At 49.7% G+C, this 23,422-nt stretch overlaps 8 protein-coding genes across 8 annotated transcripts; 4 read left to right on the top strand and 4 right to left on the bottom strand.

Annotated features, from left to right (window-relative positions):
* Positions 1 to 283: 283 nt before the first annotated feature.
* On the bottom strand, positions 284 to 2,775 carry ASPVEDRAFT_26170 (SWI/SNF chromatin-remodeling complex subunit SNF5; the record flags this gene model as incomplete). The annotated part of the gene is made up of 2 exons (XM_040809866.1): positions 284 to 610; positions 712 to 2,775. The coding sequence occupies 2 exons, from the start codon at positions 2,773 to 2,775 to the stop codon at positions 284 to 286; spliced, it is 2,391 nt and encodes a 796-aa protein (XP_040665118.1).
* A 1,333-nt stretch (positions 2,776 to 4,108) lies between these two features.
* Positions 4,109 to 5,032, bottom strand: ASPVEDRAFT_50823 (endonuclease/exonuclease/phosphatase family protein; the record flags this gene model as incomplete). The annotated part of the gene is made up of 1 exon (XM_040814375.1): positions 4,109 to 5,032. The coding sequence occupies one exon, from the start codon at positions 5,030 to 5,032 to the stop codon at positions 4,109 to 4,111; it is 924 nt and encodes a 307-aa protein (XP_040665117.1).
* A 223-nt stretch (positions 5,033 to 5,255) lies between these two features.
* Positions 5,256 to 7,542, bottom strand: ASPVEDRAFT_509132 (uncharacterized protein). Its single transcript, XM_040814396.1, has 5 exons — positions 6,962 to 7,542; positions 6,635 to 6,912; positions 6,063 to 6,581; positions 5,766 to 5,977; positions 5,256 to 5,700 (listed from the first exon to the last, which is right to left on the bottom strand). Exons 1-5 carry the CDS (start codon positions 7,280 to 7,282, stop codon positions 5,459 to 5,461), a joined length of 1,572 nt encoding a protein of 523 aa, XP_040665116.1. The 5' UTR covers positions 7,283 to 7,542; the 3' UTR covers positions 5,256 to 5,458.
* A 323-nt stretch (positions 7,543 to 7,865) lies between these two features.
* Positions 7,866 to 8,960, top strand: ASPVEDRAFT_50821 (glycoside hydrolase family 88/105 protein; the record flags this gene model as incomplete). Its single annotated transcript, XM_040814374.1, has 1 exon — positions 7,866 to 8,960. The coding sequence occupies one exon, from the start codon at positions 7,866 to 7,868 to the stop codon at positions 8,958 to 8,960; it is 1,095 nt and encodes a 364-aa protein (XP_040665115.1).
* A 445-nt stretch (positions 8,961 to 9,405) lies between these two features.
* ASPVEDRAFT_38776 (curved DNA-binding protein (42 kDa protein)) lies at positions 9,406 to 11,678 on the top strand. Its single transcript, XM_040811779.1, has 5 exons — positions 9,406 to 9,630; positions 9,891 to 9,974; positions 10,046 to 10,150; positions 10,231 to 11,031; positions 11,111 to 11,678. Exons 1-5 carry the CDS (start codon positions 9,594 to 9,596, stop codon positions 11,308 to 11,310), a joined length of 1,227 nt encoding a protein of 408 aa, XP_040665114.1. The 5' UTR covers positions 9,406 to 9,593; the 3' UTR covers positions 11,311 to 11,678.
* Positions 11,679 to 13,919: 2,241 nt separating this feature from the next.
* ASPVEDRAFT_125995 (putative PHD finger domain protein) lies at positions 13,920 to 16,637 on the top strand (the record flags this gene model as incomplete). Its single annotated transcript, XM_040806319.1, has 3 exons — positions 13,920 to 15,256; positions 15,343 to 16,125; positions 16,178 to 16,637. The coding sequence occupies 3 exons, from the start codon at positions 13,920 to 13,922 to the stop codon at positions 16,635 to 16,637; spliced, it is 2,580 nt and encodes an 859-aa protein (XP_040665113.1).
* Positions 16,638 to 17,354: 717 nt separating this feature from the next.
* Positions 17,355 to 19,266, bottom strand: ASPVEDRAFT_38772 (dolichyl-P-Glc:Glc1Man(9)GlcNAc(2)-PP-dolichol alpha-1,3-glucosyltransferase ALG8). The gene is made up of 6 exons (XM_040811778.1): positions 19,098 to 19,266; positions 18,932 to 19,010; positions 18,678 to 18,871; positions 18,131 to 18,624; positions 17,945 to 18,084; positions 17,355 to 17,894 (listed from the first exon to the last, which is right to left on the bottom strand). Exons 1-6 carry the CDS (start codon positions 19,172 to 19,174, stop codon positions 17,370 to 17,372), a joined length of 1,509 nt encoding a protein of 502 aa, XP_040665112.1. The 5' UTR covers positions 19,175 to 19,266; the 3' UTR covers positions 17,355 to 17,369.
* A 197-nt stretch (positions 19,267 to 19,463) lies between these two features.
* Positions 19,464 to 21,631, top strand: ASPVEDRAFT_38771 (putative lectin family integral membrane protein). The gene is made up of 7 exons (XM_040811777.1): positions 19,464 to 19,844; positions 19,904 to 19,970; positions 20,028 to 20,098; positions 20,166 to 20,346; positions 20,395 to 20,589; positions 20,637 to 21,177; positions 21,242 to 21,631. Exons 1-7 carry the CDS (start codon positions 19,756 to 19,758, stop codon positions 21,367 to 21,369), a joined length of 1,272 nt encoding a protein of 423 aa, XP_040665111.1. The 5' UTR covers positions 19,464 to 19,755; the 3' UTR covers positions 21,370 to 21,631.
* The last annotated feature ends 1,791 nt before the right edge of the window (positions 21,632 to 23,422 follow it).

Here is a 23,422-nt window from a genome sequence, read left to right as displayed (position 1 = left end):
AATCAATGGGAAAAGATAAGTCACCAAAGTAGGTAGGTAGGTATTGAACAGGCACAGCCACTAATTCGCTCACAAATCATATACACCAGGACCAGAAACCAAAACCAAAACTGAAACTGAAACCGGGAAGAGACGGTAATCAGACATGACATGATTTGAGATGAGAGAAAGGAGGGATTTGTTGTAAAACAAGGGAAGGTTTAAATGCAGACACAAAGGAAGAGAAGTGTACATTTGTTGTGTCAGGAATGAAATGAAATCGAGCTTTCCTATCATTCAGTTCTTATGCAGGCGGGTTGGTCCCAGAAGCAGGTTTCGAGATCCGTTCTTCCACGCGTTCCTTGTGTTGTCGGTTTCGGAGATGGACCTCAAAGTTGTCCACGGTTGTGCCAGGTCCAGGAGTGTATAGTTTCCCAGGGCAGTCGTGACACCGAATACGAGGAAGATATAGGAATTTCAACTTCTGGCTAGGATGAGAGTTAGGGTTGGCCACGGGCTGCATTGTTTCCGTGTCCACAGCAGTATACCGCATCACTGCTTCGAAGGAGTCATTCGGGTTCGCCTGGTTGAGTCGACCGAGTCCTGCTACTAGCCAACTCGGAGGCGGGGGCTAGAATAGAAACCATCAGTACGGTGCCTCATATTCAGCATTATTCCTCTAGCAGTTGGGGGCCTTCGGTTCGAGGGAAAGCGGGGCTTTCATTTACGTACCCCAGAGACGCCTGGTTGAGGAGGATTAGGCGCTTCTACAGCCCCAAGGTGCTGGATAGGGCCCGGGCGACCGGCGCTTGATAACCGAGCTTGGTGGGTTTGGGAGGGAGTTGGTGTTGAGTTTAGGGTTGGTGTGTGGACCTGCGGTGTACTTCGTTGGGATGTGGCCTGCGTTACCGCTGTAGAGCTAGGGACGTTAGGGTTGATTTTAAAGCCATTGGCAATAAATTGGCGAAACTTTTCACGTGAAATCTTGAGCGTTACAACCAGCCTCTCCGGCTCTTCGGGCGTTTCTTCGCGGTAGTCACGCCTGCGAGACGAGACTCGAGGTTCATGGTGAGGTTCAGGAGTTGCGGACTGGCCTAGATTCGCACGTAGGGCTGCATGTGCTGCGGTAGCAGCTCCTCGCATGCCTCTCGTGCGTGCCGTGCCTTGAGCCAGATGAGGACCAATAGCGGGAGATCCAACCAAGGAGGACTCATCGCTATCTGACTCGTCTGACTCGTCACCTCCATCCCGTAGCCCAACTGTGGTACGTCGGCGGCTCGTCCCAGACCGTTTCAAGACGTTACTCTCTTCTAGTGAAGAAGCTGTATTCGGGATGACAGACGATACCAGCAGGGTGCGAATTGTTCGCTGGCGGTCTTTGAGGTCGGGTAAAGCTGGCCCACCGCGACGATTGACAGACCGTTTCTGTCGCCGTTGATCTCTCTGGAACGATACCTCTGTCCGCTCAAGTTCCGCTTCATTAAGTTCGTAGAGATACGGCGTGAATTCCTTTGCGGCCTGGAAGGGTCGGAAGGATGAGAGAAGTGGTGTAGGCAAGAAGGCCATCTTCAGGTCTGGGTCGTCAACGGGACGTCCGTCGAAAGGATGTGAGAGAATATAGAGCGATTTGGTAAATAGTTGTGACTGCTCACGAATTGAATGGGCAATTGCTGTTGTAAATTCTCCGGAAAGGGAAAGATCATTCGTCATTCGCGCGGCGAATTCTTCAGGGCTATTGTGAGGGTCGTTGATATCCCATTCAAATTGATCAACCAAAGTATTCTGACCAATGGTGATGTTTAATTTGACCACAATGCGCATTTCGTCGTTTTTGTACGCGCTGTATGGGAGGTGGGGATCGAGAGCCTCCTCTTCGATATTTAGATGCGGGTAATAGTCACAAAGCTGCTCCTGGATGCTCTGTGAGATAATTCGTATCAGCGGGCCACACGACTCGAGTGGAAGACCTAGGTCCTCCACGAGTTTCTCCGCGAATAGGTCAGGCGAAACAACACGGTCATGGAGGTTCCACGTGAAGGTATCCCGGATTTTCACTTTCTCCCAATCAATATCCAACCGAACTGGTACCAGATTTTCAAGTTGTTCGTTCTGAGTTTTTAAATCTTTCCGCGAAACTCGAAGCTCGCGTGTCTTCCGATTGCCAGGACGGCGTCGGTGGGCGGGATATAGCAATTGTGGGTGTTGATTGCGCAAGTCGGTACGGACATTTCCAAACCCTTCGTAGCCAACACCGTAAAGAGCGGCAGGGTTCATATGGTTTTCCCGTCGTAAAGTAAGGTAATAATCGCGTTCCGCGCGCTTTTCTTGCTGTAGCTGTTGGCTCGGACTTTGCCATGCTGTCAGAGCAGAATGGCTGAATTCCCGGTTGACGTATTCATCCAGTAGTACCCTTTCTACAGGGGTCTCTCGTACGCGTACGGGCAGGGCATTGCTGGAGGTGGAGGTCTGAACAAGGGCTCCATCTCGCGATCGCTTTTTTCCGGACGCGGTTCCATTGGCACTGCCCTTCTGCGAATCCGGTGAAGAATTGGCGTTAGACGCATCATTGCTCGACTCTGGTTTGGGTAATGTCACGCCGGATGCCGCAAGAACAGCCTTCGCATTCTGCTTCCCTTCCTCGATCGTATCTGGTCCTTCTATTCCGTGGTCCACGAGAAGGGAGGTATCGACATCATTATCGAAGTCGGCAGCTCCATCCAGTAAGTCCGAGTTATTGTGAATTGAGTCTGATTGCGCGTCGGTCATCCCAGACTGGGATGGATCGGGGAAAGGCATTATTCCTGAATATAATCACGACCGACCGCAACACTTTCCAAACGAGACACGGTAGGATTCACTCGCAACCAATTGAAGACGTGAAAACCGAAAAGAAAGAGATCGAGAATATATTATGACAGCATTCTTTGGAAGAAATGATTCTGGAGCTGTGACAAAGTACATTAGTCTTGAGTACAAGCTTTTCTCTGCTCAGAGTCATCGCAGAACGGACGCGACAGCGCAACAAACAGAGCCGTGAAACGCGATCATCTAAAGGCAAGAAAAGCATGACGCGGAATCATCGCAAATAGACCATCATTTAGATGGCCAGGGAGACGTAGCGTCGCAACATCCTCGGTAGGGCAAAGAGGAGCCAGCCACGCAGACCCAATGCAATGACCCCGATGAGGGGGCCGCATTCCAAAGCAAAAGCGCAATAATTAAGGGTAAGTGCAAGCAAGAGGGAAAATAGATTGAGATATAAAGTAGAATACTAACCGCGAATTATAGTAACGAGCAAAGAGGCTCCAGGGCCGAACGAAGCACTCTATGGGTCTGCGTGCCGGGTCTGGTCTGGGTCTTTCGCGAGAGAGAAACAGCGCCCGGAAAGGAGCGGCGGGATCAGCTGACGGCGCACCGAGGTCACGGCGCGTCTCGACGAGGCCAATGGCAACTGTCTTCCTTTGACTCTAGAAAAAACTAAAACTTCACACTTAAAGTTGCTTCCAAACGGTGGGTGTCAGAGCTTGTTTGGATGAGCCGCGTTCTGCGACAGGACGTCAGGGGCAAAGAGAGGAAAAGAGAGAGGGAGGGTGAAGCGCTGCGAGAGGAAGAAAAGCTGGAGCGGCGTTTTGTCCGTTACAAGCGGTTTCCGAATGGCAAGACAGAGGACAGCTGGGGGGAAGACTGGAGGCGAGCAAGCAGCCCGAGAAACAGCGCTTTCAAAGCAGAATCCGAGAAAAGACCCTAGAGCCTTTTTGAAGCCATTCAGACACTCTTTTACCTCCATCCTGCCTCATCAGAGCGCCAGTCCATTTACCATTGTTACTGTATTATAACCGTAAATGGTGGTATTTTATAGCACGTGACCAGATGTCTCTCGCTCTCCCAGACTATCATGTGACTCCAACCATACCATAAACGGTATAGTCAAGGGCGGCTTGTGCCCTTAGCATGACAGCCGCTTCTCCAGTCCGTAAGACACAATACCGATTTCGTCCGGTCGTACAAACTTCTTACAGAGGAGGACATCAGCTCGCCCGTGCATTATTCCAGGCTGCAGGATGCTTACGAGTACATGAAAATATGCATGCTGATGGCTCCAGGGGATGATCACCCCAACTTCAAAAGTTCAGTTGCGTAAACTCACATCAACCACCACCGCCCGATGATCCGAGTTGAACACGCCATCATCGAACTGGTTTGCCAAGACTGCATACCCTTCAACCCCCCAGGGAAGGCCACGGCGACGACTCTCGCTATCCACAGCCTGAGCAGGCCCCAGAAAGACGTAATCGATTCGTGAGGGCTCCTCCGGCTCGTATCCAAACCCCGTCCATGTAATGTGGTTGCCGTACGAATCGGCCTTGTTCACCAATTCTGCGGAGTCAAGCAGCGGGGACTCCTTGGCCGTCAATACCGAGTGTGCTTCTTGAGACTCTTCACTGTTCAAGTCGCCCGCCAGGAAGACGCCCGAGATTATATGCCCGAGGCGCCCAGTTCGGTACTCTTCGATCTTCCGCAAGATGATATGGGCCGCCTCAAACCGCGAGCGGGATCCTTGGTCATCTAGATGGGTGTTCAGGGCGAGAACTGTTCGGCGGCTGACATGATGAGTGAAGACACCAATGGTCACGATGCGAATCGATGCAGCATCCCAACCTTTCGATGGGACATTTGGCGTCTCGGAGAGCCAGACGGTCTCCCACTGCCGAAGCTCCCAGACCGAAGGACGATAAAATATGGGTGAATATTCGCCAGCTTTGTAGCCATCATTTCGACCAACGCCAATGTAGGCCCAAGCTCCGGCACCGGCTTCCGATGTGGTGGAATCGCTCGAGTTTAACCCAGATAATAGATCAATGAGCTGATGGTCAAGGGCCTCTTGTAGACATATGAATGCATCCAAGTTGCGAGCGTTGTAGTGGAGCTCGCTGAGGATGCGCGGTGCTCGCTCATTCCAAGGTCGCTCCTTTTTGAACGGAGAAGAACCGGTGTCATACCGAATGTTTTTCGTTAGGATGCGCAAAGGAATCCCCGTACTGTCCAGCATCATGTTTGATTCAGCTGTGATCATTTGGGTAAGGGAAATTCAACTTTTTCGAATTGCAGTGAGGTTGCAAGTGAGGAGGAAACGCCATGACGCAACCCCGCGGCTCGTTGGAGAGGGGACTGATGTGACCTTGATCTTAGGTGGTCGTCTTTGTACTCAGTTAGACATTTTTATAATCCCCTGTAATGCGTTTTCTATACGAGCTTGGGATATTCAAATTGAGTGGTACAAAGTTATGGCCGGAAATATTATGTTAAGAGATTCGCCTATCGCAAACTATATATTTTTGCGATAAGCTAGTCGCATACACGACGACCACAAGGTCTTAGATTAGTTTCAAGATACTGATTTAGGGACCTTTTTTATATATCTCATTCTAAGCATTGAATAAAGCAATATGTAACGAAAAAACTTATTCAAGATCCATCTCTAGTACATGTACCGGAAGTGAAGATTCTCCTGATCAGTGCGGTCTTCAAATGCATGCGCCAGATTTTCCTCGTTGGGATCAAGACCTGCTTCAAGAAGCATGCGGTCTTTCTTCTTATTCTGTATGGACAGGTACATTCGCAGAAATATGACCGCAAATGTTAAACAAACGTAACAGCCCAAGTGTACGCCAAAGGCAGTGAGGTAGCGAGGGGCATCGTTATCAAGGAAGACTTGAGGACCTGCTGAGGTTAGCAAATCGTTCTATACACCCTGAATTGAGATAGATAAAATGGATGGATAGTACCGATGGAATTTCCAACGGCCCAGGAAACAAAGGTCGTCGCGATAACAACGGACTTTTTGGTCGCACCGCCGATATTTCTAGAGACCATGGATAAACCCAGTGTCTGAGCAGCCCAAAACGACATGGTGATGTAGTAGCTAACTAGGAGTCCAATCTTTGTGGCAAAATTAGTATTTTCCACAGTCATTAAGACGATGGTGCCAACATATGACCTGAATATGTTAGTTGTGCAATTGGATAGAAGTATAAGGAGAGCCAGCAGACGGAAAAGAAGCCAGCCAAGGGCCAGGGACATACGGTATAATAAATCCCAGCATAATATACAGGTTTTGGCCGGTCTTCTTGATCAAGAACAAGGTTGTGAACAGCACAATAATAATATAGAACCCAAGGACCATTGATAACAGCTGAGTCTGTAGCACAGTAAAGTCAAAGCTTTCAATGATTATATTGGCAAAGTTGGCCAATCCACTGGTTGGAAGTGTAGTGAAGATCTGGATTGCCATATAGCAGTAAACCTGGGGATCTCGGAATGCTTCCAAAACCTGATAGGCGCGAAACTGTTTATTCTGCAGTCCTGTCTGGTTGGATCGAACGCGCTCGATCATCAGGCGTTTATCGTCCTCATTAAAGCATTTGGCGCGCATGGGTGAATCAGGCATCCAGTGGATCACGAAGATGCCCCATAGCACAGAAATACACCCATATGTCAGGAAGAGAGCCTGAAAGGACTTGATATGGTAATCGTTGCCAATAAGACTGAAGCAGTAAGCCAAGAGGCCGCCAACTACTTGTTGACCACCATTCATCATATACCTATTCCCTGTAAGCCGATTGGACTAACACAGAGACCGAGTCCTGGCACCTACCAGTAGGTGACAATTTCTGCTTGTTCATGCCGTTTGTACCACATACTAGAAAGTAGCACAAATGAGGGTTGACAAGCAGCCTCAAAGATACCCAGCAGCGTGCGAACAGCAAGTAAACTAGGGAAACTTTTGCAGACAGAGTGTAAAGCAAGAATGGCACCCCATAGAACAATATTAAGACTCAGGTATTTGGCAATCGGAACGCGCTGGATAATCAGATTCGTCGGGTATTCAACAACAAGGACGGCGATGTAGATGCAGGTCGTTAACCAAGAGTACTGCCCACGATTAGTACATGGAGTATTAGTGGTGATAGAATCTAGGAACCTTCTGGCCATTCTCCAAGCCAGCATATTCTCTGATCCCCATAATAGAAGCAAAGGACATTGTCCCTTTATCCAGCGCCTGCAGGAAGTAGGTAAGGATCATGACTATCAGCACGCGTCGGTCGATCATTTTGCGTAGACGCTTGTTTGTTGCTTCATCGATTGGGGTGGATTCCTGGCCGGCGTACTGCTGGACTTCATTGTCGACACGCGAATAGTCGACAGTCTGCTTATCTATGGCTCCTTCGGAGAGGACTTGCTCCAGACTCGGCTCATCTGGAGCATCCTTGGCCGCCCTAGAAGGCTGAGCGTCATCGGCCATTATGAATAGGATCAAGGCAATGAAGAAATCCCTTCTCTGAAAAATAGATAGGGATAGGGGTGTAGGGCACGATGAAATGCGAAGGGAGGGACTCGCCTTTTATCAACATTGTTCGTCCTCAATAGGATTACCCCAGACCCCAGATCCCGTACCCCGGCCTTTACTACCAGTATGCCATGCCGCTTATATTTCCTTTAATGCTAATGGTACCTCTGGACTATGTAGGTATATTAACCCGCATTTGCTTGGAGAGCAGATGCTTACACTCGGGAAAATTACTGGGTAGGGACTAGACCCGTTGGAGGGAGAAAAGGAAGGGAAAAAGGTCCGTCTGAATCGGAAAAGCGCTAGATGATCCCAAGGCGAGGGATGGCAGTACATGAATCGCGCAGACTGGTGCGTGGTGGTCTCCAACTTGGAGCTCTTGGGGTCCTGCAGATGCCCAACAGCCCCCTCTCTTTCGCAAAAAATACCACTTCAGGCGGCCCTGTCTACTTGACAGCTACAGGTCGGGGCCATAAATAAGTAACCTGGGACGAGACTGGTTCTTCTACAGCATCTCACCTTTACATCGCTAATAAATATGTCGTTTACCCCTCCCCAGGCCCATGAGACGATCAACCGCCTCATCCATAACCTCATCAATATCAGAGACACGAGCGGCCAATTCATCCATCATCTTGAAGATGGGCGCATTGTTGACACCAAATCCTGGACAGGCTGGGACTGGACGCATGGAATCGGCCTCTATGGAATCTGGAAATACTATGAGATGACAAATGATAAGAAATACCTTACCATTATTGAGGAGTGGTTCGCCGCGCGATTCGCTGAAGGTGGCACGACAAAGAATATCAATACCATGTCACCGTTCCTGACGTTGGCGTACCTCTACGAGCACACCGGAAACTCGACCTATCTTCCCTGGCTAGATGCATGGGCCGAATGGGCAATGTACGATCTGGAGCGAACCCGATTCGGGGGCATGCAGCATATCACATACCTAACCGACAACTACCAGCAGCTCTGGGATGACACGCTAATGATGACGGTTATGCCGTTGGCCAAAATCGGGAAGTTGCTGAATCGACCTGCATATATCGCCGAGGCAAAGCGCCAGTTCCTTGTGCATATCAAATATCTTTTCGATACTCGGACAGGCCTCTTCTTCCACGGGTGGACATTCGAAGACGGAGGTCACAACTTTGCTCGAGCCCTTTGGGGTCGCGGCAATAGCTGGATTACCATCGTTATCCCCGATTTCATTGAATTATTGGACTTGGAACCTAGTGATCCCATCCGCATCCACCTGATCGACACTCTCCTGGCGCAGGTAGAGGCATTGCAGCGTCTACAAACAAAAGAGGGGTACTGGCGTACGCTGTTGGACCATGAAGACTCATATGTGGAGGCCTCCGCCACCGCCGGGTTCGCTTACGGCATTCTCAAGGCTGTGAGGAAACGCTACATCAGCGACAAGTTCAGGCCCGTAGCTCAGAAGGCAATTGCGGCTGTCTTTGGTGCGGTGGATGAGCAAGGAGAACTCAAGAACACCAGCTTTGGTACTGCAATCGGCGATACCCTGGAGTTCTATAAGAATGTGCCTTTGACAGCCATGCCCTACGGACAGTCCATGGCTTGTATAAGCTTGGTGGAGTACTTGCTAGGAACATTGTAGACTCAAGTAGCATCCAATGAGAGCAGCGATTATTCCTCAAGTGCAAGATGTTGACGGTCCAGGCTACCAAGCGCCTTACTAGCACGAGAAGTTGCAGGCTGTAATCAACTCGCGTGACGTATTCCTCATCTGACACGTTGAGGTCTCAGAACAGCATTAGTGGAGGATATGCATTTGTTTTTCCTCTAGTTGAATTTGCCACCGGGGTCGTTGTAGGATATCGGTAAGATCGGTATCAGTGTACGAATCGCCCCAAAATAGAAAATAACAAGGCACGGCCGGATACGGAGTGACATCAGCATGAGTGCCTCACTCTGCCTCACTGGCAGGCGAGAAAATCGACGGGAAAGTGGGCGGTCTGGTAAGAAACGGTAATTGCCATACAAAGCCCTACCCAAGGCTTGGCCCCTCCCGGCGCACTCACAGGAGCTCTTAGCCAGAGCCCCGCCAACTCTGTAACCATGATACGTAATGGGTACTTTCAGTGCACACGACTGACTTCAGCTCCATACCTCATTATCTGGCCGACGAAGCTGGCTAATTTTCCTCCTCCTCCACCTCCGCACGACTGCTGATTTTGAGCCTTGTTGCCTGTCACCTCCTCGCGCCAGTGCGAGTTTGAATCCATTTACAATGGCCGAAACCCAGACCCCCCAGACCACCGAGGTTGGTAAGTGTTGACTGCTTAGCAGTGCCCCTCTTCTGCTGTGTGAAAAAGCTCCGCGTTTGTGGGCTTCCCGCTTGCTTCATCATCGTCATAACCGGACGAGGCAGGCAGAGCCGCTGCACCCAGCCGTCCGCGGGACTCGCCCGTGAAATTCTTCACATCTGTTTCTCTTCTCAAGCCGGATGCCCTTATTCTTGCATTGACACTGTTTCAGTGTGCTCGTCGCAACAGTACCAGCTAACCACTTATTGGATTGCTTCCAGACTACACCTTGAACAACCCCGATACGCTTACCAAGTACAAGACCGCTGCCCAGATTTCGCACAAGGTCGTCGAGGCTGTCTCAGGTGTGTTGCCCGAGCTCTAACGCCGTCCCAAACCCTATCCTGAAGTGACAAGTCTAATCTGAGTTCTCTAGCGCTATGTGTTGAGGGCGCCAAGATCGTCGAAATCTGCCAGCAGGGTGATAAGATCCTGGACGAGGAGCTTGCTAAGGTCTACAAGGGCAAGAAGATTACAAAGGGTGCGTTGCGAGCCCCCTCCATTACCTTGCCCAAGGCTTGAAGGGCTCCCGAGCCGTGTACTGACCTGCCTTTGTTGCAGGTATTGGTCACCCAACGACTGTTTCTCCCAGCTCCTATGTGACCCCGTACACTCCCCTGGTATCGGACACCCAGGAGGCCGAGATAACCCTGAAGGCCGGTGAAATCGCCAAGATCCAGCTTGGTGCTCAGATCGATGGATTCGGAACCATTGTTTGCGACATGGTCGTTGTCGGCAAGTCTGAGGTTACCGGTCGCGAGGCCGACCTGATCCACGCCACTTACTACGCCAACGAGCTACTTCTGAGACTCATGGCGCCCCCCGGCCTCCTCGCTACTGGATCCGAGGAAGAGAAGAAGAAGGCCGCCGCCGAGCGCGCTCCTACCCAGGCTCGCATTTCCCAGCTGATCGAGAAGGTCGCCAAGATCTACGACCTCAACGTCGTTGAGAACACAACCACCTGGCAATTCGAGCGCAATGAGATTGAAGCCGAGAAGAAGATCATTCTTTCCCCCAGCGCCAACAGCACAAGGGGCGACGGTATCCCTGACGTTGGTGAGGTTTGGGGTGTTGAGATGGGCCTGTCTCTTGGATCCGGAAAAGTGAAGAACCTGGACCACCGCTCCACCCTGCACCGTCGTACCACTACGACATACCAGCTCAAGAGACCCAGCTCTCGACAGGTTCTTTCCGAGGTCGTCAAGAAGTTCGGCCAGTTCCCCTTCAGCTTGCGACAGCTCGATGACGAGAAAGCCGCCAAGGTCGGTGTCCTAGAGTGTGTCCGTGGAGGTGTCCTACGGCAATACGAGCCTGCCGGTGAGGCCGATAACTCTGCGGTTTCCCGCTACCTGACTACAATTGGTGAGTCCAGACCACTCATTTGGATGGCTATTGTGTAGACATCCATAGACCTTGAACCATTCACTCACACGCGTCACAGCGATTACCAAGAACGGTATCACCAAGCTGGCTGCTCCTGCTACGCCCGACTTTGAGAAGATCAAGTCGGACAAGAAAATCGAGGACGAAGAAATCCTCAAGATCCTTGAGCTCCCGCTCTCGAAATCCACTGGATCGTCGAAGAACAAGAACAAGAAGAAGAAGGCCAAGAAGGCTGATGGTGCTCAGGATGCGGAATAGATGGACTGCTCAATTGGTTGAATTTTGCTGTATCCATTGGACCTCGCCCATGTCCTGACTCAGACTCACCCTGAGATCATGTCCTGTGGCTATCTGGCCACCGGCGCCGCCTGCTACCACAAGCCGGAGATGGAGGGGTTTATTACTGTAGGGGAAGAAGCAAAAGGCTAAACCGAAGAACCGGTTAGACGCCTTTCATCCTTATCCCATGTCTATTAAGAACCTTTGTCAGATAACAAATACATTAAAAAAAGTCACATGAGAGTCGCACATAGTCACAAGTATCTAAGCAAAGAAGATAATCATCACAGGGACCACCCCGTGAGCAAAAGACATGAGATAACAACATTCTTGCCTGTATTATGAAGCCATCCGTTTTTATTAGAAGTACTTTCCTTCGATTTTGCGCTATCCTGAGGTAGGGTTTCACGATTGCTTTGGATGAAGCCATTCAGGGGGGTTATCGAACGATCCCTGTTCCCCATCCATGTCTGTAACCGCTGGACCTTAGTGACACTTCTTGTATTTCCACACCTGATGAAACGCTACTCTTTTACTTGGTCGGTATGCCTGGTGTAGTCATTAGTCTCCTGAAAAGTTGTCCTGGATGATGTTCAGTTGGTGTGATATAGGGACGAAGCCTCACCGGTTGTTGTCGCCTTCCACCATGGCATATTTTCTCACTGCCTTCCTTAGATCTAGAGGCTCATAGGAGGGATTCTATACTCTAAGTATGCCGACGTCGAGAGACGCCCATCCACCAAGTGTTATTCGGATGCTAAAGCAGATCATGGAGGTGCACTTAACCCCCGACTGCATGTAGCTGAGCGGTCCCAAGGGCAAGATAGACCGTTTCCTCAAACCGGTAGAGTCATATGTAGAGAAATACAGCATGCCAAGTGGTCTACAGAAGTGTTGTGGTGCCTGGCGTTGTGAGTGGTGAGCTGGTCATCACTGGGGAGTGGGCCAACGAAAAGGCTCGTCTGCCTCTTCGCATCTCTCTTCCTCTTCCTCTCTCCCGGCTGCCACCCTCCCCATCCACATAGACCTGCCTTTTTCTACCCATCACGCAGGTATAAATGGAGTAAACTTCTAGGCTCGTCTTCTTTATAATTTGTTTCTGTTGTTGAAGTCTTGCCCCTTGTTCCTTCTTGCGCGGTCATCTGAACATAGCACTTCCGAGCGAACTCCGAAAAAGTTGCTGCTGGGCTATAACCTATCAGTGCCCAACGCAAGATTGACTCCGTTGTTCTAGACGTCTATCTCGCTGCGACTAGTTTCGTGTGTTCTGGCTTATTGATGTCTCGCGAAATCAAAGAGCGAGTGTGAAACCTGTCCGGTATTGACAACCCCTACCTTCGCCTGCCAAAGGACAGCGCCACCAACACACTATTCACCTGTCGCCCGGGCTGCATATTGAGCTCTTTCAATAACACAGCCTATTCTCACTTACGGTAACACTCCTCTTCCTTCTAATATATTTTACTTCTGTTCAAACCCCCATCCCCAACCTTCATCTCTTCTGCCCTCTTCTCCTTTCACCCCCATCTTCATACATCCACGCTTTCTGCATTTTCAACTTCCAGTACACCTCGCATAGTCTTTACCGCTCAAAAAACAATATACTGACGCTTTCAGGAATTCTCGAGCTGAGAGAAGCGTTCCCTGTATTTCCGCTGCCTCTGGGGATACCGAGGGTCACCTTGCCTCGCTCCACCAAAGAACCCAACAAACAGGTTGTGTTTTTATTGTCCACCGAGACTCTTAAGCCACTATACGCTGTAAGTCTCTGAATTTTCTATTACTTCACGGGGGAAAGCACCCTGCAATCTGCAATAGATGCTTCGCTTTTACTGGGCGTGTTGGACTTATCAGATGTCCCTGGTTCGTCGTCGCAATAGCCTACCAGAACCCTCTCCACCTTTATGACCCTTTCTTCTTCCTTGACGGGGCACCTCCATTTGTTTTACGTGTTTCCTGAAGATCTAGCATTGGCCTTTCTCATTCGGTCTCAATGAGCTACAGTTGACTTGAGTGTTATGCTAATGGACAAAGCTTCAGGTTTGGGGGCGTCTGGGAAATTACTTCTCAGAATATTTGCAATCTTGCGACAGCTACTGTATTCTACTTTGGATACTACTATCTACCACCTTTTTCTGGCAGCCTTTGTGATTATCCAGGACTGTAACCGCCAAGGGTGCGTACGTGAGCATTTGGTAAGACCCACCATTCACAATATAACCAAAATCCCCAATTCAGCCTGTAATAATTATTATTTGGGCTCGAAATCTGACATTTTACTAGTGTTATTGAGGTGTGAAATTCCCGTGGTTGGTGCAGCATCCGCCGCGAACCCCTGGGAGCGTGATTGGGGCTCGGGTCCTCAAAAAGTCCCGTTTCGCAACTCCGCAATCTTTCTTTCTTCAACCGCGCGGGCTGGCCACGATTCCAACCAGCCACGCCGGGCACGGTCGCTGAGTTCAAGGAGTCTGTTTATTGGTAAGTACTATTTTAGTTGGAGAAGAAATTTATTTTTTTCTCTATATTCTTCCAGGAGCTAACGGCATGCTGCGCAGGCGTCCCGATTGTTGTGCCCTGCTTTCGCAACAATGGCACGGAATCTCCGTTCGTCCTCCCACGCAAGGTCAAACGACTCCCGACCCTCGACACCAGCACAAAACACGGCCAACATGGCTTCTTCTTTCACAGATTCCACCAGACCGCGTAAACAGCGCCGGACTGGAAGGACTTCACGAGTAGCGACAGATCCACTTCGAGACACGCCGGTTTCAAGCCAGTCGCAACCCGATCCGCCTGAAGAGGCCCAAACGAATGGAGTCAATGGTACAGGATTGCCCGGACAGAATGGGGATTGGGCCGAGCCAGAACTGAGAGCACCTGTACCGAGCTATGATGATACGCCCTGGTCAGCGGTATCGAGCAGCGCAAACCCCGTACTAGGCACCATGCGCCCATTAGGCACAATGCCCTCTGCAGCGGATTTGCGCAAGGTTGGTCTGGGACCATCCAAGCCGGGCACCCCTAGCATTGCTGCCAGGAAAGAGCTGCAACCCGAAGTAGATGGGGAGAAGAACGATGACATTCAGACTCCTTTGACACCCGAGGAGCAGGCTCCTGAGGCAGTTCCGCAAAAGCCTACGATTGAAGAAGATCTAGCAGCATTCGCAATATTGCCTGTTCCAAACCCCGGAGACGCCGATATCGACACGCTCAAGGATGCAGTCCAAAGCGCCATACGATTGGCTTCAGACGCCGATAACCGCCCCGTCATCAAAGGGCTGCTCCGTATGTGGGAAAAGTGTGGCAATGACCCCTATGCGCTCGATATTCTAGATGGAGTTTGTCAGGAAACACCCGACTCCCCGCAGAGGTCCATGTTCCAAAAGGTAATGCAAGGTGCTTGGAGCGAACTGGAAACCCAAGATGTTACAGGCAACGGAATCGCTACATTACCAGCCCCTCGACGGGCCCGTTCTGGTAGTAGTGAATCTACCCTATCGTCTGCAAAGTCACTTGATGCGGAGACCTATGCGCCTGCCGTAACTTCCACGGCTTCCGCTGGACAGACCAAGAAAGGAAAGCAGGCCAAGAATACAAAGCAAAAGAAGAATGTTCCGGAACGTCGCTCCGTGTTGGCTTCCGGTGCTCGTCAACGACAGACGGCATCGGAAAACCCCGAGCTTTCAACTGAGGCTGTACAGGCAAAGAGAACTCGATTGCGGAAGTCTATCCCGAAGATTGTAGCTCCCGAAAGTGGGCTTCGCTCTTCTTTGGCTAAAAACCCTCGATCAAACTTGTCTTCTCCCGGACCAGTCGCGAAGGGTATAGATGATTCCACCGATGATGCAGCAACGCGGTCACAGCGTTCAGAGAGTGTGTCGAGCAGTGACGCCGGCGATAACAGGCGCCTTACACCATCCCTAAGGTACGTACTTACTGCTTTCGTTGCCTTTAGGCTACAACCATTCCATTTATTACCTACTGGACACTGGAATGGCTGACTTGGACCAGTGACGACGAGCCTGCGGAAAATAATGACTTCTGTCGAAACTGTAACCGCAGTGGGCGGCTCTTATGCTGCGATGGCTGTGTGCTGTCGTTCCACTTTTCCTGTCTAACGCCGCCGTTGGACCCTGCCAACCCTCCGGATGGTGATTGGTTTTGTCCCAAATGCTCGGTGTCGCAATCAATGAATAGTCTACTCGGAGGCATGGAAAAGGTAACGGATAGAGACTTCGCACTACCTTCTCGCATTCGAGACTTCTTTGCTGGAGTCCGCACCAATGACGAAGGAAAATATGAGGAGGTCGCATCGCTACCGCGCCTCAATCCGCGTGCCGCTCGGGGAAGCCGCACTGGTCGTTACGATGACCCGTTCCTGTTACGAACCGTTGATGCAAAGGGGAACCTGATTTTCTGCGTCAAGTGTGGGCGCACTACTAATGGCTGCCGGCCTATCATCCAGTGCGACTATTGCCCCTGTGCTTTCCATATGGACTGCGTTGATCCACCACTCGCTGTTCCACCAACCCAGCGACCTGGCAGCGATCGCCTCCACCACACTTGGATGTGTCCGAACCACGCTATACATGACATGAAATACACTGCCACGGATGAAGAAGGACATGAAACAATTAAACGCATCCGCCGCCCAAAAAATCCCCGTTATGTTGACATTGAGATTCTCCCAGATGATGATGAGGATGAGAACCTGGAGGACTACGAAACGGAGGGTGTTACTTACCGTGTTTCTGAGAAAGGTGTTAAGCTTGACTTCATCGAGAGAGTCAAAAGGTCCGTCACAATATCCTTTTATTGCGCCTTTTCTTTTGCTAACGAAACGTAGGGAAAACGAAAATTATGCGGCAAAGAAAGAAGCAGCCAATAGGTACTTCGAGTACGCAAAGGCGAGCTTTGATAACCTCACCTCCAAGGCAACCGCTTTTTACGCGTCTCAAAAGCCAGCTGTTCCAGAGGAGGACATTACAACCTCAATATTGAATTCGCGGACGGTGGCAGAGCGCGAAGCAGCTGCAAACTTGATATCCTTCGCGCAGAGCAATAAGGTCGCTTGGCGAAACGAAGAGGACGGTAGAATCAGCCTCTTGATCGACCAACTCAAGGCGAATGAGCCCAAGAATCTCCCTGCGCCGAACGACGAGATTTCCTCCCTACGTGCTCTTCAAAAACTCATTGAACAACGCATCAGTGTGTTGAACCCGCAACGCGATACCGCAACCGAGGACGCTCGGTCCCCTGAGATTCAGCCTACTTCGACTGAACAAACGGCAGCGTCTCCTCAATAAGGCTATGGCCCCAACCATCTTCCTCTTAATTTTATCCTATATAACTTATTGGCTTACGATGAACGGCTTCCCTTGGCTACGGTTTTTTCTTGCTGCTTCCGTTTTACCCCTTTCCCGCCCCACCAATTTCGGCTTTGACTTTGTTTTTTTCAAAAGGATCACTTGGCGCATAAAGAATGGCATTATCGAGCGTGTCGATTATTGCATGAAGTCCAGCTACTCATGGCTGAGAGGACTTTCCCCTACCCGCTTTCCCTTCTATCCTGTCTTATCACTTTACTCTATTTTACCAAGCTCATTAAACACCCGCCCCGCTTGTTTCTTTCTTCGCTGCGCATCAATCATCAAACGTTTGCCTGCTCAAAGACATCATGCTACCAAGAGGGAAATGGGGCTGTATTTACGCCGCCGTGAATATCTCCAGTCCATCGAACAGATTGTTGCAATCTCGATATCGCGTTATCTGCCCTCTTCTTCGAGGGTGAAGTCCCATTCCATCATTAGAATGTGAAACAAGCGAATGGAGCTAGGATCATGAGCCCTGCAGAGCAAACCCGAACCGCATATGTATGTATTATACGATAATTTCTAGAATTTTTCCTTTTTCCATTTTTTCCCTCTTGTCCCGTTTCCTAAAGGTCTTTAGCAAGCCAGAAATGAAAACATACTGCTGTTTACAGATCAATATTGAGGAAAATTTAAGCAAAGAGATGCATTGCTCTATTCTATAGGCTATGCCGTAAAATAAACAACCATAAACCCAACCCAGCTTCCCACGACCCCAAGCGCAGAATAACTACTCGTAAACATCAAGGGCAGGAATTGATACCGCTCCAGACCAAACACAAGCTGATGGACCAGCGAAGTGTAAATAATCAGCGGGATGGAAACAGTGATGTAGAGAAGGGAGAAGCGATCAAGGAGGAAGATCCTCGGCCGTTCGGGGACGGGCGCAATGCGGTCAAAGGCGAAGAGGAAGAGGATTAGCCACAGAAGGGTGTAGACTGTTTTGAGCGGGAACTCCGCAGCTGTGAAGAGGAGGGGAAAGAGCGAGACGTGGCCCGCCACGGCTATGGGACGGAATGCGCTGAAGTAGCGTCGGTCTTTGAGGGCGATTAGGCTGAAGGGGATGATGATTAGGAGGATGGCCTTTTCGTGGACGTGCCAGCCGAAAAGGAAAGAGGCATAACCACAAAGAGTCAGGGCTCCGATGAAGGTGTCTGGGTCGGGACGACGCCATAGTTTGATCAAGGGAAGCTAAATTGAGTTAGAATTGTGAACGGTGGTTTTGAAGGAAGGAGGCCTACTAATTGAAACAGGAGCGTCAGAGCGAACGTGTGTTCTTTGGAGACCTCTGGTAGTACAGCGAAAGATGTATCGCCGACAAGACCGCGGGTGACACTTGAGAGAGCTTCGTAGTTGACTGGGAGCCGAAGTCTCGGGGCAACTGCAATGGTCAGCAAGGCACAAAACAAGAGTAGGGTTGTACGTACGTGGAATGAGAACGCGGTCTGTAAATGAATACATGGCCCAGACGTTCGGAGCCCAGTATGCATGGCACAAGCCTCTTGAGAACGGAAATAGCCTATCTTTCAGTTGAAGTAGCTGACCCCAGGACGCAAATGGACCAAAGGCAAGCCCGAATATTGTGACTACACTGAGACCCAGCTTGATGATATTTCCGAATCGCGGTCGAAACACCGATTTCAGGTCTAAACAATACGCTCGTAGCAAGTAGACGAAATAGGCGAGCGAGAGGTAGAGGTAGATGTGTTTCAGGCAGAGCAAAACGGCGAAGGCAACCCCGCTGTAAAGTAAAGTCGATTGCTTTCGAGCCCAAACGATAGAAAGAATTAGTATCCCGTACAGAAATCCGTTGTATTGAAAATGAATATGATCAATAATGAATAACCCGGGAGACAGCAAAATCGACAAGCTAGCGGCATGCGCGAGGTGTTTATTAGGCTGAGGAACGGACTTGATGAATCTATATGGGTAAAGTCAGTTAGGCCTTCAGAGACACGCGACAATGGTGCTGACTGTTTGAGAGCAAAAAAGAGGACAAGTTCCGTCAGAATGACCGTCGCCCTCTGGAAGTAGACGGTCTGCCAGGAATCGTAGTTGAGATTCTGGACCACAAGCATCGCCGGGTCCGCATATTGCGCCAATTGAGAGAGCATCCACTCAAACGCAGCGAAGAAGGGAGGATAATCGAGTGTCCATTCCGAGGTTTTCTAACCACAATACTTTTAGTTTCCAGACAACCAAAGTAGTGCGGAGCAAGGGTCAGGTACCTCGTAGTACCATTCTTGTACTGGCAACGAATGCGTGATAGCCAACCAGTTGCGATGAACTTCGAAATCAGTCGACTTGCTGTATCATGGTTTCCGTAAGTCACCATCCCTCGCGTAAATCTCCGGCGAATTCGAAGTTTAGAGAATCAACTGTCAGGCAACGTACTAAGCGGGGAAAAGGAGGATTTTGAACGCCGTTGCGACAACGGCGCATTGCGTCAGAGAAGGGTACAAGTCAGCCATTGAAACTGTTATTGGGCATCCCGAATATGCAGTCGAGGAGAAGAGGTCATCTAAAGCGCCCGTGAAGCTTTCCTGGCCGTCCAATGCTGAAGAAGAGCTCGCACTGTCGAAGCTTCTTGGGCGGCCCGACGATCGATCCGGGGAGCTTGCACGTGACCGCGCGTCTCGGGAGTCCGATCTGGACCGCTGACGAAAGGCCAGTGTGTCCCGTCTCCGTATATCGTGGGGAAAGCTCTTCGACAGGCTCGACAGGCTCGACTTCTGCCATTCAATTGATCTTTGTTCGCCACTCTTTTCTGCGCAACAGGTCTCTAACTCCATCGCTATTGCTCTTCAATCGCCGTGATATTTGGGTGGGCCGTCATCTTATTGCCTTATCTCCACGTACCACCGCGGAGCTTCGACGGGCCCCTGGCCATATAGATCGTCTACATTTTTCGCCCATTGTCTCGGCCATTTTATACCGGCTTGCTTTGTTCTCTTAATCGGATATCTGTTTACTGCAATAGCATCTCGCTACCCAATTCTTCTTCCAAGACAGGACGTGGCGCCCAAGTCATTACCGCTGAATTATAGACACCATGAAGATCCCTGCTTCGTCGTTCCTTCTCTTCGCCGCCGCCACGGCTCAGACGGTGATTGAGTCTTCGAGCTTTGGTCATGGCGCCATGTAATCACCTCTATCCCTTTATTATTGCATGTGTTTGGGGTAACTGACCGCCCGTACAGGGTAGCACCTAGCCGTGACGGTGTTCCAGGTTGGGACCTCGGGGGCGAAGGACATTCCCCTCAAATTGTACGTGTCCAGGCTTCTGGAACTGGTCATTTATTGGCAAGGAACTAACATTCGCAGCTTTCCAATAAAATCATCTTAACACCACCATACCCAGGTAACACAAGAGGATATGCCTGGTCTCAAGCTCCGTATGTCATGGCACCTGATTTCATTGCGCAAGCTCGATAACTGACGAATTAACTCTAACTTCAACAGGTTGTCCCATCCGGAATGGACAGCAGAGTTTCAATTCCGAGCGACCGGTGTTGAGAGGGGTGGGGGGAATCTCCAGCTTTGGTATGCCAAAGACGGAAAGAATAAAGTTGGCTCGGCTAGCATATACACCGTGGGCCAGTGGGATGGTTTCGCCCTCGTTGTAGACACTCACAGTGGGAGGGTATGTCGTGCAGTCTTCTCTTGCATCCTGTCGCTGACATCTGGCTAGGGTGGTAGTGTTCGGGGATTCCTCAACGACGGTACGACGGATTACAAGAGCCACCGGAGCGTAGACAGCCTAGCCTTCGGACATTGCGACTACTCTTACCGTAACCTTGGACGGCCGTCCGTTATCCGCATCAGACACACTAATGCCGTCTTTGAGGTCACCGTGGATGAGAAGCCATGCTTCTCGACAGACAAGGTGTGTATCCCCCTCCCAAGCTATCTGCGTTTTCTAACGCGGTATAGGTCATTCTTCCTGCCGGAAATACTATCGGTGTCACAGCCGCAACCCCTGAAAATCCAGACTCTTTCGAGGTTTTCAAGGTCGAACTGCAGACCGCTACATCTCCTTTTGGAAAGGCTCCTCCTATCCAACAGCAACAGCGTAGCAACGATCAGCAGCCTCCTGTTGTTGCTCAGCCGCAAGGCGACTCTTCCCAGCAAGCGCAGGCCATACCAAATGATGTGAACTCACTAAACACCCAGCTTGTAAACCTTGGAGCCCGTCTCCAGCTCATCGATAAGGCTATTGCCAACACCATGCGCGATATTTCAAGCCAGGGATCCAAATCTAATACCAGACAATCAGAGCTCCTCCAACGGCTCGCGACAAAAGACCATGTTCAAGGCCTCGATGTCCGCCTCCAAAGAATGGAACAGACTCTCCTAACCATTCAACGAGACCTTGAAGGAAAAGATTACCGCGACAAGTTCAATCAACTGCACGAGACGCTAAGATCCTCGCATCTCAGCCTGACCGAAAACATCAAAGATAATTTCCTCAATGGTAGGTTCTAATTTTCGCACTGTTGGATGTATACCCGCGGAATAATTTTCTGACCTTTACATAGTTATCACGGCGTCTACCCCTCGCATGGGCTTCTTCATCTTCCTAGTCATCGCGGTCCAAATTCTCCTCGCCGGTTCATACATCATGTACAAGCGCCGCCGCGCCAACATGCCCAAGAAGTTCCTTTAATCATGCCCTGTACGAGTAATGGAAGATACGACACGAATCTTTTCTTCACGTGTATGGGATTAGCCGGCATCAGGTCTTTTCAGTAGTGTTATCGTCTCATGTTTTGCTCATTTTGGCGCATTTGTCCTGTAAATTTGATTAGCCTTTTGTTCGGAATTATCACATGTATATTTACCTACTGGAATTCCTCTATACACCGTATATATCGTTATAATAATATTAACATGGGTAACACGCGACACGCTCAAGGTTCCCTTTTCCCTGGGATGATGTAATTGGCCATGTTTGCACTGTTTGGTTAATCCACGTGTTTCCGCCCGAGAAACCTTGACAGACCCACCAGATTAACACAAACCTAGCTTTAATCGGGCTAGCTCAAGAGCTAAAATATGATCAATCCGTTTGGCGATTACTCCATACTTCGCAGTGACGGACACCGCAGAGGATGTCGGGGATGGTGTTCGGAAGATTTTCTTTTAGATAAAGTATACTAAGACCTTGAGCTTACCTCTAACGGATCTGATTTCTATTTTCATTAGGTTGTATAGTTTTGAGTGGTGTTGCAACAATGAGTGTTCAAAGTATATCCTTCTGCAAAACGGTTGGGGTGGCGGGTCCCTACATTTGCTCCCGTTTCATTCGGGCGTTTATCTGTCTCGAACCAATACGTCAACGAAAAATTCTTTCCGTGCTTATAACAAATTATGGCCTCAGGGAACATTGGAGATATTTATTAACATAATAGAAATCTACTTGACCACGTAGTACGCAGTAGGAGTTCCCAACGCTGCTAATAAAAGATGGCTTCCTTAGGTATGCTGCGACAAAATTTCACCTGATATTCTACCTTCTTCGATATGAGAAATATAATATTACTTACTGCAATGTAGCGACTAAAAACAAAAAGGGTACATGGGCATCTGGTTAAGCATATATACATATATACTTCTACTAACAACCCTGTAGTAGGTGAGGTGCCAGTGGGAGAGCAAGGACAAGATCAGCCAAGGCTGAACCGTCAGCTGAAATAAATATTTGCAATTCTCACTCAGATCTTTGTGCTGCATGAGCTAGATCTGAAATGAATTCGCACTGTGATTGTTCGTACATTCTAACAGTCAGACCAAGCGAACAAGGTTGAAGAAGGGCTCATGTTCAAAAATATTTGGCAATTGATAAGAAAGCACGATCCACAAAATAGAAAGCAGGGGTATGAGAGCATGAGTGGGATATTGTTTGGTCATCTCCGTGTCTTTGGTGTTTTGTTTTGCTTGCAGTGCGGCCGGGTAATTTTTATGGATCGGAACAAATGAAGCAGAGTATCAAATGAATACTGGATACAACACTGAAGTAGCGCATTTTAAGATTGACTTATATTTCAATAAGAAAGCAGGCGCAGTGGTGGGTTTATTGGTTGATCTGGTTTAGATATGGAATTGTCCCACTCAGTTGTATAGTTCAAGCATATCTGGAACAAAATGGACAAAGCCAAAAAGGGTTTATTCATTATTTGAAGGTAAAAGAGTATAAATAAGATATAAATAAACATGAAAGGGAGGGTGAAAGAATGTTTTGACAAGCGGTGGTAGGCATCTGTAAGCGTTATTGTTCTTTGTCTACTGCACGAGACCCCTCAGGTGTCTCGGCGAGTGTCCGATGTATTTCAGGCAGAAGCAAGTATCAATTGCAAGATAAATATATTAGTATGGTATGGGAAGATTCTGCGGGAAAAAAGCTGCAGATTGAATGCAAATACGCATGGAGAGGGCACAGACGCCGTGTTGTGGAGGCGCAAGAAAGCACAAGTCGGGCAAAGCAGCTGGAGAAGAGTCAGGCCGGGTAGGATGAGTCCCAAAGAGGAAAAGCTCCTCCGCTCGACGTCCACTGCGGTGTGGCCCAATCAGCGGCTGCGGTTCCTCGGCGGCCCTCCCTCAGCCTTCAGGGCTCTCCCTCTCCTTCACCCGGTTCTGCCGCCGCTTCGGTGCGGCGACCGCTTCTCCTTTCCTCCACTGTCCTCTTTCAGAAGTTCTTCTCTTCTCTTGTCCTCTTTCTC

The sequence above is a fragment of the Aspergillus versicolor genome (assembly GCF_001890125.1).
Source record: "Aspergillus versicolor CBS 583.65 unplaced genomic scaffold ASPVEscaffold_2, whole genome shotgun sequence".
NCBI lineage: Eukaryota > Fungi > Ascomycota > Eurotiomycetes > Eurotiales > Aspergillaceae > Aspergillus > Aspergillus versicolor.
The sequence above is the reverse complement of the archived record's forward strand: the minus strand, read 5'-3'. Positions and strand labels throughout refer to the sequence as shown.

Bases quoted from the DNA above. Each gene is read 5' to 3' on its own strand.
- ASPVEDRAFT_38776 (XM_040811779.1), top strand. From the start codon at position 9,594: ATGGCCGAAACCCAGACCCCCCAGACCACCGAGGTTG. The intron at 9,631-9,890 runs GTAAGTGTTGAC...GATTGCTTCCAG, and splicing joins CCCCCAGACCACCGAGGTTG to ACTACACCTTGAACAACCCC. The intron at 9,975-10,045 runs GTGTGTTGCCCG...TGAGTTCTCTAG, and splicing joins GGTCGTCGAGGCTGTCTCAG to CGCTATGTGTTGAGGGCGCC.
- ASPVEDRAFT_38771 (XM_040811777.1), top strand. From the start codon at position 19,756: ATGAAGATCCCTGCTTCGTCGTTCCTTCTCTTCGCCGCCGCCACGGCT. The intron at 20,590-20,636 runs GTGTGTATCCCC...AACGCGGTATAG, and splicing joins CATGCTTCTCGACAGACAAG to GTCATTCTTCCTGCCGGAAA. The intron at 21,178-21,241 runs GTAGGTTCTAAT...ACCTTTACATAG, and splicing joins CAAAGATAATTTCCTCAATG to TTATCACGGCGTCTACCCCT.
- ASPVEDRAFT_38772 (XM_040811778.1), bottom strand. From the start codon at position 19,174: ATGGCTGACTTGTACCCTTCTCTGACGCAATGCGCCGTTGTCGCAACG. The intron at 18,872-18,931 runs GTACCTGACCCT...TATTGTGGTTAG, and splicing joins TACAAGAATGGTACTACGAG to AAAACCTCGGAATGGACACT. The intron at 18,625-18,677 runs GTCAGCACCATT...TTACCCATATAG, and splicing joins CTCTTTTTTGCTCTCAAACA to ATTCATCAAGTCCGTTCCTC.
- ASPVEDRAFT_509132 (XM_040814396.1), bottom strand. From the start codon at position 7,282: ATGGCCGATGACGCTCAGCCTTCTAGGGCGGCCAAGGATGCTCCAGAT. The intron at 5,978-6,062 runs GTATGTCCCTGG...TAACATATTCAG, and splicing joins ATGCTGGGATTTATTATACC to GTCATATGTTGGCACCATCG. The intron at 5,701-5,765 runs GTACTATCCATC...TAACCTCAGCAG, and splicing joins GGCCGTTGGAAATTCCATCG to GTCCTCAAGTCTTCCTTGAT.